General features: G+C 41.2%; 1 protein-coding gene across 1 annotated transcript; it reads left to right on the top strand.

Moving 5' to 3' along the window:
• Positions 1–9,874: 9,874 nt before the first annotated feature.
• On the top strand, positions 9,875–14,399 carry LOC105667099 (histidine-rich glycoprotein). The gene is made up of 2 exons (XM_012320289.3): positions 9,875–9,886; positions 12,169–14,399. The coding sequence occupies exons 1-2, from the start codon at positions 9,875–9,877 to the stop codon at positions 13,954–13,956; spliced, it is 1,800 nt and encodes a 599-aa protein (XP_012175679.1). The 3' UTR covers positions 13,957–14,399.
• Positions 14,400–18,994: the final 4,595 nt, after the last annotated feature.

Below are 18,994 nucleotides of genomic sequence, written 5' to 3'. Positions count from 1 at the left end.
TCCAAGGTCGGTTTGATAGACGGGCCGATAAAACTTTAGCAACCGCGTAAATCAACGGGTAGGGTGGCCAGAGAATTCCGGCGCGAAGGGTAACGATAGCCTGACACGGGCCGCGGGTGAATTAAGACGACGCCTCGACCGGATGTCCTGGCCTCTCGTTCAATCCGCAATCGGGACCATAGATCTCTTAGGCCGGTCACCCGTGGGATTTCGGCTGTTTTACGAGCTCACCACGATGCTATCGCGGACGAGAATGTTTCTTTCTTTCTTTCCTTCTTTCTTAAATAAAACGACTCTCGCGGTGCTATTGACCAATGAACATTGGTTCGTTGATATTAGCGTACGAGTGAAATAGTTGGTTAGCGAGACAATACAAAGTCAAACGAATTAACCATGTCACTAGCAATTGTGTATGTTGCGCGTGTTGGCAAATGCGATGACTCTGAGAGAAGTTAAGATAGAAAAAAGGGAAATACTTAGATTCGTAAAGAGACCTGTACACATTGAAATAACCCATATTGGGACGTATCAACTCTGAGGTTTTGTGAAATGGTATCAGTCAGTATCGAGCTTTGTTCATCAACTAGAACGCTGTACTGAATGGTATACTGCATCCGTACAAACCGCAACCGACACCGATATGCTGATACTAGTCGATGCACTAGTAACTGCATCGTGAAACCTCGAAGTCGATCACTCAATGAAGGGAAGTAAAGCAGAGTGTTCTAACCGATAATTCTATATGGAATTATGGAATAATACGTATATCAGAGATTTCATTTTTGCACTCCAATCTATGTACGTAGGTGGTCGGTTTGTAAAACGATTGGTAAACCATATCGACTAATAATGCAAAAACGCATGGCCTGTTTTTTAAATTATGCCAGAGAATGTGACGCTACTAGAGCCTTTATTTTACTTTCATAAACCAACTTTTTAACGACCAACAAAATACATCGAACGTCTTTCAAGTGCTTCGGCGCAGGTATTCAAACAGAAAGACCAGCGTCAGAAGAAGAAAAGAAGGCTGCTGAAGCTGAGATTTTACGGCTAGTCGTTCCATGAACACAATCACGGAGCTCGATTTTCCATTTAGTCAAACGAAGGTAATTGCTTTAACGTAAGAGCGATTCTGTTGTGGTCGAGCTGTTTTTTAATCGTCTACGGCGGTTTCGGTGCCGGAGGCACAGAGAAAGAGGCACTGGCTTCGTCTCATGGAGGACAAAAAGATCGTGAACGGGACGGCAAACGAACAAGCAAGTTAGAGAGGACAAAGAATGTGAACGACTTGGAGAGTGGGCGTCGCCAGAATTAGCCGTAATTTCCGGAAGGGTTCACCACGTTATTCGAGTCAATGAAAACAGCAGCAGGACTTCTGTCAGCCTCTCGGGAAAAAGGAGAGCAACCAGTACCGAGATAACGATCACGTGCCTTTGCGGACGTGTACCGACTATCCCCTTTTGTCAATAAGCTTGCAAGGATTCGAGTGCTCAACTGGAATCCACCACTTCGTAGAAAACGTTTGAAATCTCGGGCTTCCGAAGTTTCCTTTCTCGGTTTATCGCTCGACCTCGAACACAGACCTCGCACGCATGAGTGGTTTTCTAGGAAGAAAGCCTAACGAAGAGATTCCTTTCTCCACGAATGGCTAATGGCTTCAAGAGGATCGTACTTGGTACAATGTCATTGATCGTTGGTTACTATCACCCTCTTACAGTCTGATGCGAATAACTGCACTGTTCATGGGGAAGGAAGACGCAAGAAATGGGTCGAGGGAGAACATTCCAAAATGAAGTTTCGGCCAACACGAAGACGAGACGCATTGGTCAAGAGAGGAAATGTGGTTTCTCATTGACAAGGGTTGGAAACGTCTGGAAATTTCTTACATACTTTATCCGATGGTTTCTCGAAGCTCGGCGGACTGACCAGCCACGCAACCTCGATTCCGAAATACTTGGCGAGTTCGTAAGAACTCGGTAGAACGACGAGCATTACGGAAATTCGAAACGCCGTGAACGTACGAAGCAAGGAGCGCAAGGCGAGAGCATTCCACGGGAGCAGGGCAATTTCCGAAACTCCCGACAAATTTCCCGACCTGCTCCCGCTTTACATAGCTTAAGCCACCTGTCTCTGTCTCTCTGTCTCTCTCCTTCTCTCCTTATTCGAGCCCAACCAGAGATCGTGATACCCTTCAAAGAGTGGCGAACGAATTGTTCGCAGTTTAACCGTCAGTCTTCCCCTTTGGAATGCAAATCTCTCTCCCGCAGTTTGAACTTGATGTAAAAGACTCGCACGATGTTCGACTTGGCCACTTAATTCGCGCCAAGACATCGAACACTGCGGACTTTTATCTTCCGACCGGAAAGCAAAGCATAGTTTCTCTCTGCCTCTGCCTTTCTCTCTGCTCTTTGACAAGTTAATTCTAAGGAGCTCAATCTCTGCGACGACTTGGTAATGTTCATGGAAGACTAAACGATTACGTTCTTTTGCATATCACAGCCAAGGAACGAGAACACCGTCGTTTACAAACAGAAATATCAAGGATACCTTATACGTTGTCGCGGTTCGATGCTTTCTGGAAAAAGATAAACCCGTAATGCAACGTTGGTGCGCGGAAATCGTATTTATCGATGTAATCAACGCGAAACCATTCGAGAGCAACTAATAGCAAGGTTTTCGTCGCTTTCTTATCTCAACGATGCTTTCAGACAGCCGACTGCAAAAAGGAACAACCGAAACAAAGCGGTTTGCCGTGTCTTAATGTCGTTATTCCTTGATGGAAAAATTACGAACCAAACGATCCTCGATAAACACCGAACATCCTTTACGATCAGACGCGTTTCATCCCTTCGACGAGACAAACGTTGAAACAAACCTATGACCGGAGGAACGTCGCATCCATGTCGGTTATTTTACGAAGAAGTATCTGAAAGTCGTCCATTTATCGCGTCCCCTCTTCTTCAGTCATCCTTTTACGTTCTTATCGCGAACACGAAACAAACGATGCAACGCGCAAAACGCTACGCTGAGGACGACATCATTTTTCATACGGTACGTTTACTTTGGCGTGAATTTCCAGCGCACCTCACTTTCGTAATTGCGCAAGACTTCTATGATGGCTCGTACAAGGATTGTAGTGACTGAAATGATTGTAGAGACAGAAGGAACATCGTAGAACGTGCCCAACGCCTATTTCTTGTTATTACGAACACACTGATCGTGTTATCCATCTACTGCACCTAGGACGAATCGCGAAGATATTTGAACGTTTAACGTGGAAACTTCTTATTAATATATCGCCTATGTTGTATAAAATATTTTCAAATTTCATTAACAGTATAATGAGACGCGAGTGTCACGATTATACGAGGAAGATTTAACCCTGTGTGCGCTGCGTTGTCCGAAGTTAAGCGTGCGCCGTGGGCTGCGGATTTTTTACGAAAGGCATTGTAGTCTGCTACACACTTTGGTTTTCGCTTTGGTTTGTCAGTTTGATAATTAATTTTCTTTGTTTTTAAATCATCAGAATATGACGTGGATAACATCCATACGTCTTTCTTATCACACCACGTTAACGCTACTTTTAACTTAAATTGAATGGTTGTGTGAGAACGCATATATGCGTTCATAGCGCAAACGAATCTGAAGATGTACAAATTGCAAGGATCTTATCGCAAACAGTATTTGAACGATCGGTTATTCGCTGTATTAATAAACTTGAATATATTGAGACGTTTAAACGAGACCATCTTTAATACTGGTTATATATGTTTAAGAAGTTGTATTCGATACTTCTGCGAGTTCTCTGAAACGTACATCCGCACTAAATGTCTCGTAATTCCTACATACAGTTTCGGGTTTACTTGAAACTTTACTCAGACGATGATAATAGCGTTTCATCGCAGTGTTAATAGAATTCCAAGAGGTTTTGTATAGCGCATATAATATATGTATGAAAATTTTCTACAGCAGTTCAAATATTTTCATGAGTTTTGTACGCGTACACCGGTTGTAACAAGAACAACTGCTAATCCAAGTCAGCAGAAGTAAGAATTAGAAGCCTGAAGTTAATAAGTGCACGCGTGCATATCGAGGAAAATAACCGTTTTGTTCCTACAAGATATTATTATGCTAAGTTCGTTCGCTAACACCGAATTCTGAGATTTATTCTTTACGAAACAGCACGCGACGAGCTCGTCTGCGAAAAGTACTCGTGTGTCTTCCTCGCGAGCAATTCGTCAGCTCCGGTGTAGATAATAATGCTACTTTTGCTCGCGGACAAACTACGAACGACTCGAAAATTGCTCGTGAAAAGTTGGCGAACAGTTCTGACCAGCGTAGACCTGGCGCTCGAGATTACGTGAAAATGGAATTGATTTATCCAAGCGAAAAAATTGCAGGTAGAATTAAAATCTACGACTTCTCGTAGAATCGATGTAAACCGTTTATTTGCTATGAACTATTGCTATTCTCTGATCTAGTGATGGTGAATCGACGAGCAGTAACATAAAAATCCACTAAACGCGCTCGCGTCAGCTCTCGCCAACGACAATAATTATTATCACACCTGCACTTGCTTTTATTATCCGGATCTGGCTGACTAATGACCTCTTTTTTCCCCACCGTGATCGTCGAAGGAACCCCATCTAACTCCGGTTCGGATAAATCGTCGGCGAAAGGGATGACGAATTATAGAGAATTAATTCACCGGGGTCAGTGATGCGTCACGAGGCTGGAACGCGCGCGCGAGCGCTTTAACCGAACTCGACACAGGTTCGGACATCGAGAGAGGAAAAATATGGCGAAAGCCGGTTTAATGGTTCGCGTACCACAGCCATGATCTAGATAACTCGTGTACACATAAACGGTCGCAATGAAAAAATGGTAATTCATAGGGGCCGAAAAAGAATTCCCAGCTGGAAAGAAAAATAGCGGGCTATTTATCTTTTCTTCGAATAATTTTATAGAGATGTGAACGTGGATAAATATTTACTTTGGAAAAGGAATGATATCTATGGTAATTTATGATACACGGTCTGTTCATTGAATTAGGATCATACGTGCAGATTTCATTCTTTTATCTCTTACGTCGTATTTATCATAACTGACAGATTCTTTTTACCAAGCAAATTTTTAATACGTAGATTTATTTCCTATGTACAGAAATTCATTTTTTTCTCGACAATATCTCCGCATAGCTTACTCGAATCATTTACATATTACTCATCGTTCGGTTGTTATATTCGATGTAATATAAATTGCAAAATTCTAAAGGCTGCCTGTATAGGAGTTTGTAATCTATAAACTGTCGCTTTTAGGTGCTTTGTTATGCTACAAAGTTAATAAGTTAATAAATTATGGCGCAAGGAAGCTCATGATAAAATATACGAATGAAATTTGTCGACTTGCATTTGATCGAAGGCCTGGAGATCGAAGGCTATAAAACCAGCGCCAACATCCCCTCGTTACCATTTCTCTTCGGGCAGATGGCCGATAAAGATCCCTATAAATGATTCGTCAATAAAATTTATTTTACTGGATATCTATGTAAGAATCTGCCATCTTTCGTAAGCTACTGCTTGATAGTGAGCGCTTCTTTATCATCCCCTGCCCCTGTATTATTTCTAATTACGTCCGCGAGACGCGTTCAAATAAAAGCAGGCGTCGTTCGCTGCGAAGAGCCGAAGCCCTTAAGGTGAACATAAATTACCATTCTCCGTAAAGAACAATTCCCAGAAAATTAATTTAACCGCAATATATTTGCGGCTTAAATTCACCCCGCGGAGTAACAGGAACGAAGAGGAAGGCGGAAACAAGGTTACGTAATATCTTCCGTGGTTTGTTTAACTTCGCCTCGATCGATTCGGGCTTTCTTATTGTCCACGCGGAATTACACGAAGAAAATCGCGCGGAAATAATTACCGACTCCGACCGCCATTAATGCGAAAGCCTGGAAGGCGGAACGAGCAGTCGAGAGTGCCAGCCGAGAGAAAGCAGGGAAACAGTGTGGGCTTTCTCTCCTCGCCTGTACCATCCTGCTTCTTCCCTTCGCTCACACCCCTGTTATCCCAACCCCCGTTGTCTATGTTCGTCTCATCCCCCTCCGCATCGAACCCGCTATCTGGCTACACATTGAACAAATATTACGACCACTAATCGCGAGGCTTCGCTACTAAAAGTTCCGCTAAGTTTCTCGTAACTTGCAGCAGGTAAGTGGTAGGAGATACGTGTACGCGAAGGACACGCGACGCAATTCAAGCATTAACGAACATAACGATATTGAAAACTTCGTTAATACATGTAATGCGTTAATTCGGATCGCGTGGAAGTTAGTTTTGGGAATTTCAGTTTTTAGAATTCGGCATTGAACTATAAAAATTAGAAGTAGAAAGTTGAACAATATGCAAGTGATATATGTACGTTGTGATGTACAGGGTACAATAACATCGAAAACTTCGTTAACTCGATGACGCGTTATTTCGAATCGCGTGGGATTAACTTGCGAAAATTCCCATTCCGAATAATCGATAGGTATACGATAAAATTTGTTTTTACAAATAAGTGGGTTCGCTGTGTGTTTTTAGAAAAATCAACCGATACACCAAGGATTCGCGTCATATGGAGAACTTCGTTAACGCGTTGATGCGTTGATTTAAATTATGTACGTGAAATTCAGTTTTACAAATTACTATCCCGTGTTCGCAAGTTTATTTTAAAGATAAGTAGATTCACCTGATCTTTTTACGAAATCCAAATGTTACGCAAAGAGCATACGTTGCGGTATTACTCGTTAATACATCGACTGAAATTTTAGTTAATGCATCCAGCGTATTTAATTCTGCAACTGCATGTAATTCAATTTCGCGAATTTTCATTTCACGCAATCGATACACAACGAAGCTGGTTTTAGAGATGAGCAAATTCGATCTTTTCCTTTGGACGTCCAATACGGACAAATATAGCGATCGATGATTGATTCAAATATTCATTAAGCCATAGAGCGATACCAGGAACCGTCCTCTGGATGTCGGCAATAGTGAAACGGCACGTGTCGCGCGCGCGTTAGCGACAGCAGGATTTTATCGTCGCCGCGTGTACGTACACAATACGATTATTCTGTCACTTCATTGAGCGTGCTTTATCGGACATGACGTAGAGATGGAAAGGCTATTTCATCCTCGGCCGACGATTTCATAAATCATCGTTCATTTTTCTCCTCTATCACGAGTCGATGTTTTCCACGCTAAACTTTCCCAGTTTGACTAAATTCTTTCCATCTCTTTTCATTATTTCACCTTCGGCCGGCAATTTTTTCGAATAAAAAACGATCGGAAAATCTGCGCGTGGGTAACACGCGATTTAAAATAATGACGATCGTCGTTCGTTATTCACGCGCGAGTACACATAGGAGGAACGAATTTCTGTTGCGATTCATAAACATCCACCCTTAATCCGGATGAACTGTTCTCAGCTAACACGCTTGGAATATCCGAGAGAGGACTTTGCCTTGACATTTTCGCAAACTCGTTCGCGCCACGTGGTCTCGTAACCGCGTAATGTCCCAGCCAGAAATATATACATATATATACCTATTAACCAAGATACGTGAGAACATAAATTCGTTGAGAAATCGCGTAAACGTACGATAAAGGGCGAAGTTCGAACGGCTGGAGTGTCGCGTTTAATCGCAGGAGAATCGAGGAACATCGTGATTCGCGGATAAATTGAGGGAAGGAAGATAACGAAATCGACTGACTTCCCTACATTTCACGTTATCAGCGAAAATGAAAAGATTATCAAAATAATCGCCGCTCCAGCTTCGTTTTAGAGATACGCGTAAAAGTATTTTCTATGTCACGCTTTTAGAATTGTAACTTTAAGATTTGCTGGATAAGCTACCACTCGTATTCGTTGGAATAACGTCAATATACGAAATACATTGTTCGAATAATTTGAGTTGAAGACACATTCAACTTCTAACTAACTAAAGATCATTTACTTATCAAGAAGTAAATCTTCGATCCAAAGCTAACCCAAATGGCCTCGAACCTTAGCAATACGATGTATAAATGAAATACTCTTACATGTGGCTTGAAACAAAGGCAGAATAATATATCGATAAAATTACTCGGAAATTCGAGCTTATTGAAGTCAATGAGATGTACCCTATTCTACGTAGTTAGCAAAAATTCTTTTGCCAACAACGATATTTACGATTCCTTTCAACAACGTCACCGTTGCAACGAACTGCAGATTTATGTTCTATGTATTCGACACGTTACTCTTCGCATAGAGACCTTTTATGAAATCGAATTACCCTAAACGGGAAGATTTCCACGTTCGAATATCGATGAGTTTACTCTCTTTCGCATCTTGCATGCGATTCTCGACAATTCGTCGATTATATTTCAGCTCGTCTTTCGTCATGTTGCCGAGGGTTTTTTCGCAACTAACCGGCGATTCCAGGGATTTCCCGAGAAAATGTCGCGCAACAACCAAGAAATAAGGGTCCCAGCGAAACGAGAGGTAACCTGGGGTAATGGCCTCGAGATAACTAGATTTCAGGCAATTGAGTGACGAAATTACAGCAAGGACAGAAAAGCACGAACACGTAAGACGTTGTTACGGCGATTGGGATAAGTATTTTACTAGAGAGCGTAGTATCGCAACGAGCCACTAAAAGCGGCGACATCGACGCCGTTTATCTTTAGCCGCGTTTCATCAATACGACTTGCCAACCATGTTCCGCAATCGTAGCAACGTAGAAAGCACAAATTCCGGCAGAGCACCGCGATAATATTAAATACGATATTAAAGTTTACAACGTTTAATTAGTCCATAAATTGGCTCACGGGCCGTATCTTTTACGCGGATCTACAAATATTTGTAAAGTTGGCGTATACGGAAATTAATCGCGTAATTTCGTCTATCTACAAACAAGCAACGGTTCGATCGACAGGCCGACGAACGAAAAGGAATTGAGCAAGCGAAACGGCCCGTTAAATATTCATGGAACGGGGGAAGCAACAAGGAAGAGAAATCAGCCCATTTATCCTATTAAATAATGAGATATATAAATTAAATTCGGTACACGCGTCGTTTGCTTCGTTTCTGGTCGAATGCACGGCCACGCATTAAACGCTGGTGAACGCCTGTGTTTACGAGGTAGCAGCGATGGCGGACAGGAAGATAGGTGTGAAAGCGAAAATTCGGCTCTTTCTCTCTCTCTCTCTCTCTCTCTCTCTCTCGATCGTTTTTTTTTTTTTTTAAGCACGCGTTGAGCTTTTACTTTTAAAACCACGATTTTTTTACGCGTATTGGCATAAACGCGTACAACGATGCTCGATTAAACCGAGCATGAAAAGGTCGAAAAGAAATCAATCGAACGAATCGTAACTCTCATCGCGCGATTATTTGAAAACCGATAAATCTGAATTTAAAAGAGGAAATTACGATGATACGCGTAGCAGCGTTACGATCGAGTTCCCTACGCAATTTCGATTGCTCGTAAAATGGTCGACGATTATACAGCGGCGCGGAATATCGATCGATATTTCTATCCATCAATTTTGATTCAGCGGCCGGCATCGCCGCTTCCTCAATTTTTATTGTACCGGAAACAGCGTCTATAAGGAACGTCGAACAGTTATGAATGAAATTCGATGATTGCCAATAGTCCGCCGCGAGTGATCGGACCCGGTCGCGGTTCGGCGCGTATTATGACGACAATTAAAATATTAGATTCCGTCGTAAACGACACTGGTGCTTAGCACGGAAGAAAGTATCGATTGCCAATTGCTCTGTATAAAAGTACAGCGTCACAGAACTTCGGCATCCAGTTGTTCTCTGGCTGTATAGCCAAAATAACGGAGACATGGCAACATTGGTAAGTTCATCCCTTATTATTATTATGTTAATCTCTTATTAGACTTAACATAAGTATTTCCCGTGATTTATTAGCTCCTATGTCAGAAACTTTGTTTGTTAACTGCGCTATAGAGGTACCTTAAATATCTTCGTAGATTTCATACAGCGGTAATTTCATTCGGATAATTCTTGAAATTCCGAGTTTTACATATTTAGAACTCGTCAAATATTACTTTAGATACGCTTTTACAATAATAATCGCGTAATTTCACTTTTGAGATCCAAATGAATTTAAAAATGTCCAAAGCATATTGAAATATCTGAATTCTTTAACATTTCGTGTATATTAACATTGGCATTGTTAAAGCAAGTTGCCAACACAAAAATCAACACGACATACAACATTAGCTATTCAAGCTAAGGATGCGCCATTTCTTATTCATTCCCTACGGGGAGATCCACTAATCCTATCGTTTATATGCTGTTGTCGCTGATTAAATTCCGAGTTAATCAGCGAGCAGGCGTTTGCATTTCAAGAAGAATATACCAAGATGTCGCGAACATCGTGTTACGCTGCTCGGTGTCTGCGAGCATAACGAGAGATTAAAACAGACGGAACACGCTGATATCTGAGTCGCGTCGCTGCAACGACGGCAGCGTCTCTGAATAAGACTTATTGCTGTCGCTGATAAGCCGACTCTCAACGAGATGTTCGAAACTTTAGTCATCGTTCACGCGTACTTCAAACATATCGTATCTTTTTGAAACATTAACTCTGTAGGTTGACTCGGAGCAGTTTTCAAATCGAGCCAGAACATATATAGATGAATCTTTTAACGAATGTATCGTTCGTGTTTGGAATTCGTTGGCATGCCGGAAATAAAATTCCTGATTGTACTCTCTGTATTCATTCTCATCGCGTCCAGGTCACGCATCGCGAAATAAAGCTGAACGTAGGACGGAACGCTAATTTAAAATTCCTGTCCGCGTAACGTGAGGTGGCTTCAATTTTTTCGCGGACGTACCACGGATCGCATAAATCATCGCTAAAGAGAGAGTGAGAGAGAAACACGGAGACAGACAGAATGAGCGACGCTGAAGATCCATTCGTTTCGCGCTAAAAACCTACCATTTCCTGATCGTTCGAAGATAGCTGACCTCGCTAATTCGGTGGCGCAAAACCGAGATTCGATTTCCTGCCCGTGTACCATCTTGGTCACCGAGTTCAACCGTGCTTTCTTTGGCGTTTACCCGTCTCTATCTTCGCCGTTTAGCTCCTCTGCTACCTTTCGGACCGCGCGAAAGGAAGAAATTTACACGACAAGAAATAGCAAAGCGCGATAAAACGAGCCAGCGACGATTTACTGGATATTATCTCCGGTTTTTCCACTCGGACGTGTCCGTTTCGCATGTGCGCGGCGAGCCAGCATGTAGCAGGCCAAAATGGCCCGCGCCAGACCCGACGATGTTTTATTGTTTCGGTTAGCCAAGGTAATGTCAGCTGCGCGAAAATATCGTAGCTCGCGCATCATAATGAACTCGCTTGTGGTTAGACGATTTTCGAAAAATTAGCAATCAACCCATTCGTCATCATTATTCATATCAGTATTTAATAATAATTTGGATATCCAAGGACAATTTACAGAGTTTGTTGGTTATAATATAATACCGTAGGATCTTTATTTATTATCTTAATTATAGTACGTTATTGTATTTAATTCACGTTAAATAACCCTCGTTTCCTGTTTAACCAACACTTATTTAGTCCATTTTAAATAAAGACAACTAAATATTTAATTTGCAACTCTCGTCACCACTCTCTCGACAACGCTAGCAACACTCTGTCGACAACGCAATTCGCACTCTCTGACTTCTCAACTCACACTGACTGTTAATTCGTCTTTCTCCCTTGGTCTTCTCTCATGGTCCCATCACGCACGTGTTCGGCAACCGTTCAGGGTCACGTAGGCCTTTTTTCCGCGGAACTATTCGATTGACGAACGGACGATACATTGATGGGCCTGTCGGCACTTAGGCTTCCTCACGACGTTGTTTATGGTCCACCCGATAACTCTTAGGCCTTTCGTCCACTATACTACAATACAATACGTGCATGCGCATATATAACACACTCTACTTAGAGAAATGATATTTCCGCGTGTGAGATTACTTTTATAACCAGAAACTACAGACAAAAGTCAGGTCGCATATTTGATTTCGATCTTGCTACAATTTTTCGATAATTGTCATTTAAACCGAGCTCTCTGGTGTTTTCTTTCTCAATTTGTATTCTATCCTTAGGCGTGGCTTCTAGCCATCGCTCTGTCACTGACAGCGGCGACTGGCCAAAATTTGAAAGCATCGCAAAGAGATCAACTATCAACGGTCAAAGCAGAATTGCCCGATTCCGTCAGGCTCCCGCGGCAAGTACAGCCATCTCGTCCGTTACTGCTGTACAACGCTTTAACAACCCCACAGTCACCTGCCGTTGAGAGACATCCACGAAAACGGCAATTAGGCGACCTGGGAGCCAATTTCCAACCGCTAACGTTGCCCCTAAGCGGCCAGCCTCATTCGCCGTTACATCGAGCCACTTTCGACCCCAACACCAAAACCAGCATCGTTTCCCGGATCAACGAACCAGCAAAACATGTGATCGAACCACGAATTTCGGCTGAAGCGTCGCACATTACTTTTCTGACGCCACAGGTCGTTTCTACGCGCCGAGCTCATGGATTCGACAGTCATTCTTTTTACCATAGTCACAACCATCACGGTGGACATCATCATTCTCATCATCATGGACACCACGCACATCACGATCATCATGCCAAACATAAGCACGAACATGGTCACAAGCATCATAGTGAGCACGAACACAAACACGGACATGAACATCACGTTGAGCATAAACATCAGGAAGATCACAAACATCACCATGGTCACCATCATCATCATGGACACGATCACCATCATGGTCACAAGCATCATTCTGATCATAAACATCATCATGGACACGAACATAAACACGAACATGGTCATAAGCACGAACACAAGCATGGTCACGATCATAAACATCATGGAGAACACCATCATCACCATGGGCACCAACATCATTCGAAACATGAACATCACGAGGAACACAAACATCATGCCGAGCACCACCATCATCATAAGCATCATCATCATAATGAACATCATCATCACCACGATCATCATCACGTTAATGAACATCACCATCATCATACTCACAAGGAGACCGAGAACCATCATCATCACCATGGACACGATCATCACGAACACCATAAACACGGCCATAAGGAGGAACACAAGCATCATCATGGACATGAGCATAAACATGGACATCACGAAGATCATCATCATGGTCATCATGAGGATCATCATCATAAACACGGACACGAACATAAACATGGCCATCATTCGGACCATCATCACAAACACGGACACGAACACAAGCAGAGCCATCACGAGGAACATCATCATGGACATCACGAGGATCACAAGCATAGTCATCATGAGGACCATCACCATAAACACGGGCACGAGCATAAACATGGTCACAAGGAAGAACATCACCATGGACATCACGAAGATCATCATCATTCCCATCATCAGGACCACAAGCATAATCATCACGAAGAACACAAACACGATCACGAACACAAAGAAGAACATAAACATGGACACGACCATAAGCATCACCACGATCATCACGAAGGACATCACCATCACGAACATCACAAACACCATGCATCCCATGAACACAAACATGGACATTCACACGAGGAGCATCACAAACATTTCGACGATCATCATCATAAACATCTTCACGATAGCCATCACAAACATCACGAAGGCCACCATCATTCTGCTTTCGAGCAACATGGACATTACAAAGGATTGGGACATTACGCTTTTGATGCTTCTCAGAATCACGAAGAATATGTATTTCCGGAAGAGAGTGAGACGGTCGTAGTAACTCCGCAAGTGGAGGATATTCTGAAGATTAAAAAAGAAGCGGAAATAGAGAAAACTACCGAGCAAACGACAACCGAGGATCAAACATAAAAGAATGGCGGTACAGTGGAACTTCGTTTGTTCGAATGAAATTTTCGCTAGTGATTGATTAGCCTTTTAATCAATGAATTCTGTGTGTGATTTTTTTTAAATCACACATGTTAAATCGAGAGAGAACAACTTCGATAAACTAAACATTTGTTAACATTACTCCGCATTGCCGCTCTTGTGTGTCGTTTCTATTTACAAACGGTTTCTCTCCTAATGAGTTCAAACGTAATCGAAGTTCTACTGTACTCGATACTTAAATAGTATTCCCGAAAGATTACGCACGATTCGTCCACGATATTGTTAATTAAGAATCTTTCATAGATACTTTCTCTTCTTCTGTGTTTGAGCGTTAAAAGCGACTTTACTACGTTCGCTATGTTTCTTGTTAGCCTCAGTTATATCTTTGTTGACACCTTTGAAATACAAAGTTTCCACGAGTTTACGATTGCCTTGTCCCTTTTATTAAGCTCTTTTCCGGTTTAAAGGCGAAAGTTCGATAGGAACAACAGTCCGTTTCTCGTTCTCGAACTGCAATAACGTTTAAACTTCGGTCTCAAGATGCTCGAACGTTCGCCTACAAGCGGATATCTTTGCTGTCCTTTCGCCGAGAAATCACGGGGGAAATAAAGCGAGAAATCGACGTGGAAGCTTCGACTTAATGAAATGTCCGAAATACTAGCGACCGACTAGAGCGCCGTTAACTTCCTACTATAGAATAAATAATTACAAAAACGAGATATCGCCCAAGAAACTTGGCTATGGGAACAACGTCGAACGCTTTTCAACGAGTTCGAAACAAATTCGTAATCCGATGTAATACGCTGAAACAATCCGCCGTCGTCACTTCAATGATTCACCGATTTAAACAACTTACGCAGCCAGTATAATCCCGACACCTAAGTTTGGAACATCGATAAAACTCTTCGCTGGCGAGCGAAAACAGATAAAAGACCGTCAAGGATAGAAACAGGATTTTGATGAAGATGAACGTAAATTGTTAGACAACATGTAGATTTTAGACAAATTGTAGATTTTATTTTTATTTTATTTTTACAAACTTTCTATGAGGCTTCATTCGGACTACTTTATAATCAATAAGTTACTTTCGAGATCTGTACGTAACTTGGATGAATTTTTATATTTTTTAAATTATCGGAAGAAATCTATAATCAATTCTTGGAGAAAAGAAAATTATTTTCTATCGTCCAAGGAATTCTCGATCCTGAAATAATGAACTGATATTCCACGAATACCGGAGGAGTCCCTTTAGACGATCGGGAGAATCTTCCTATATGCAGAATATAGAAACTATTCCTTTGTGAGTTTTCTGAAACCCTCACTCTAGAACACATGTCACATACTCATATCGTCAGTCACGAACGTCCCTCGTGCATCTTATAACAAAACTATTTTTATTAAAATAAAATTTCGGAAAGCTTCATCGTAAAGCTAGTGCCTTCTTTGAGAAGAAAATCAATTAAGAGGCAAATTAAACATAAACTAAAGTTCTTAGAAAATATTAACACAGTTTATAGTTGGTACAAGCCAATTTTTCTTTCTCTTATCTGTTCGCCCATTTTTGTAGGATCATGTGTTTTACTATAAAACAGCTATTATCGTTTAATCCATCGCGTATTAAATATACATCCAAGCGAAGAATAAAAATAAATCTTTTACAAGATGTACGAAGATTTTTACGACTGCGCATTCCTACATACTTGTGATAATTCCACTTATCGATTTTCATTCATTCTCGCGTTCCACGATGATTCTGAAGCATCATATCTGATTTATTCTGGCGTACTTGCAAGCTTTTCTCTCGCACGTTTCATATAGTTCGTCGTTATAGAATGAATGGCAGTCTGGAACACAAATAACTTCGAAAAGCGAAGAAAAATACAGAGGAGATCATTGGAAGCAATCTCCGACAAATTATCCAACTGAATTTATATAAAAAAGGGATAAATGAAACGTAAGGATCCGCTAACGAGACGATAAGAACGGAGACGTCGAGATCGTTTCCTAAGAAAACCTTGCCATGCCTCACTCGACTTTCATTCGCAAACCTCTACTTCGTGACGACATGATTAATCTGCGGGGATAACAAGTAATATTATGCTCCGTTAAACTTTCAGATCCGTTAAACACACATAAGATGACGGGAGAAAGTCGTACTCGGTTGATTATCATAGTAATTCTTTCAAGCATAATATTATCAATTAATTTCCATTGATTAAAGCAAAATATTACGGGTCAGTGGAGAAGAAAACTATTTAGATTTAAAATAGATTGTATAACTTTAACACTATCTGCAAGTCGCTAAAAGAATACAAAAATTATCACGCTATAATAGAACTTTAATTACTATCACACATATTGTTCGACCAACGGAATTTCTTGATACACGAAGCAATTTTGGTTTCGTATGAAAGATCATTTAATCTGAGCTATTTTATAAATATTAATATCAAGTAGAAGTAGAAAGTTTTCAAATAAATATGCGAATATTTTTCTTTAAACTTTTTATTCCTATTTCCCGAATTTTCTTACGAACCACGTTTCGATGATAATCGATCGATTCTGGTAATTCAAGAGCTACAGAATAACAAAGATGACACTTGTCGTGTGAATACTATTTACATTACATAAAAAGACTGAAATATTTGACAAGAGTAACTATTGTTACAAACCAGTTAATTGTAGTTCTATCATGCTCCGAGTATATTAGATCTTCATCAACTATTCGCTAACGAGGCTCTAAAGTTTCATTCAAATAATAACAAAAAGTAATTCGGCGATTGGCCGTCCCTCTCGGTTCTTGTTTTATCTTCCACCGGTTAAATAATTCTACAACTTTGTTGTAGACCGTATTATTATTTCAACTAAATGGTTGATGTAGGCAAAGGGCACGATAAACGCAAACACGCCAGTTGGAAACGCGGAAAACTTTTCCACGGAACTAATGGCGGTATCGGGAACGAGTTCGCCGCGCAAAACGCTAATATTTCGAGGCCGAGTTTGATCTTGTTTCGCGACCTCCATCGAGACAAAAGCAAACTTTCCGTATAGAATCAAAAAGCCTGGCTCCAAGTAATTTCGACGCGTAGATTATTTTCCGTATCCGTGCTCTTTCTTTCCGCGATCGCGCGGCACCTCGTCACGTCGTCTCATTGCGACACCGTGTAATTTTCCAGCCAACATTCGATATCCTTCGCGAATCAATTTCTACTATCGAACCGTCTATTTTCATTGGGAAAATTTCAATACGTTCTGTCGCAGCGCGTGTTCGTTTCACTTGGCACCGCTACAGTGTACCTTATTTGATATTCGGTCGTCCGAAAAGTTTCTTTCGTTTTATAGGAAAATAATGGATGCACAACATTTTCAGTTTTATATTATTTTATCGAATTACGTATGATCCATTTTGTTCTATCAAAATAAAGATCACAACGTCCCACAGATTAGGTTTCATTTTTGCCCAAAGATGCATTGTTGTAAAAGACGTGCCTGTAAAGGAAAACATTTTTCGGACGACCTAATACAATGTAATTTCGTAAGAGTGAATTTGTGAAAGAATAATAATCGTATTTATGCAGAAATACTTGACAAGCATAATTAAAGAAATGGAGTTTCGTCCACTAAATATTACGATGATGTTTAATATGATATACTTTCGCGTGCGTTTTTAAATTTCCGACACGAATGATAGAAATAATGTCTAATAGTGTCTAATAGTTAATTATACGTCGGAATTGCAAATAAAAGACCATGAGCAAAAATGAATGTCAAATTCGCAACGTTGACGTCAGAAGTGGAATTCGGATTCGGAGCTACGTGTGTAATTTGAATAACGTTAAACAAATAATGTAGAAAAATAAGCAAAGCCTCTCTAGTAAATTCGGCAATATTCTTATATTATAACAATAATATAAGATAAACTTATAATATAACTATCATTAATTTCAAAGAACCATTTTCAATAATATTATCGCTGGAAATAAATGCGCGGCATAGATAGAGTTAATCTATCGCCCTAAAGAACACCTAACGATCCGTCGGCAAACTATGGAATTCGCGAAGAGAGAGAAGCACTCTTTTGAAATTAGAAATTCAAATATCTGACATTTCGCACTTATTTGCACGAGCGGCGAAGAGAAATTCAACGAACACGTACGAATTCGTGTCTGCTCGATCTTTGAGAAAATTATAAGAACGTTCCTTTCGGCATCCAAGAGAGCCAGCGACGGGGGGGGGCGGAGGAAGCTACGTAGAGGATCGAAGCGAAGCAGAGGAGGGCATCGATTTTCCAAGGAAATTCGCAAAACTAGAGATGTCTGCCGGCGAAATGGGTTAATAAATCGTTCGTCGCGATAGATCCCTGGGAACCAGGCGGAAAGAAACGAGGAAAAGAGAGGAGGTTAACAAAAAGGAAGAATAGAAAGAAAAGAAAAAGGCTGATGGCCGCAGACGCCATCTTGGGATTTAAATTGGTCCGGCAGGTTTATCAGCATGCATTGGTCGGCGCTAGAAAAGCATTCTAGCAAGCAACGTTCCTTCTCTGGTTTGAGCTTCCTTACAGTATAGAAACACGGAAGATAAGCCGGATCCGTCCGATTTTGTGGCACCGAGAGAGAGTTGAGTAAATCGTGGTTCGAATGAAGACTCGACAATCGTTCGAGTGTCGCGTTATGTTCGACCAATTTACCAAGTCGAATCCCTTTCCTGAATTTTTATCCTTTCTTCTTCTCTTCTCATCGTTAGTCGCAGATTCCACCGGCCCTTTCTATACGAACCTTCGTTCGAAACGACTTCTAACTGACGATATCTCGATTAATTTTGGTCGAATATTTATCGAGTATTTGCTCATCACCGTCGCAATTTCTGTTCCCGCAGGGCGCCTCGTTAAAATCTGATGGACGATTTGCACGCGATACGATCTCCATTGCGCCTGCAGCCGCATAACCGAAACATTTAACAACCCGTGTCGTCGTAAAACGATGAAAAATGCGTCGTTGTGCGTGCGCCGGATACACACGCT

This window comes from Bombus terrestris, chromosome 2 (assembly GCF_910591885.1).
Source record: "Bombus terrestris chromosome 2, iyBomTerr1.2, whole genome shotgun sequence".
Taxonomy (NCBI): domain Eukaryota; kingdom Metazoa; phylum Arthropoda; class Insecta; order Hymenoptera; family Apidae; genus Bombus; species Bombus terrestris.
The sequence above is the reverse complement of the archived record's forward strand: the minus strand, read 5'-3'. Positions and strand labels throughout refer to the sequence as shown.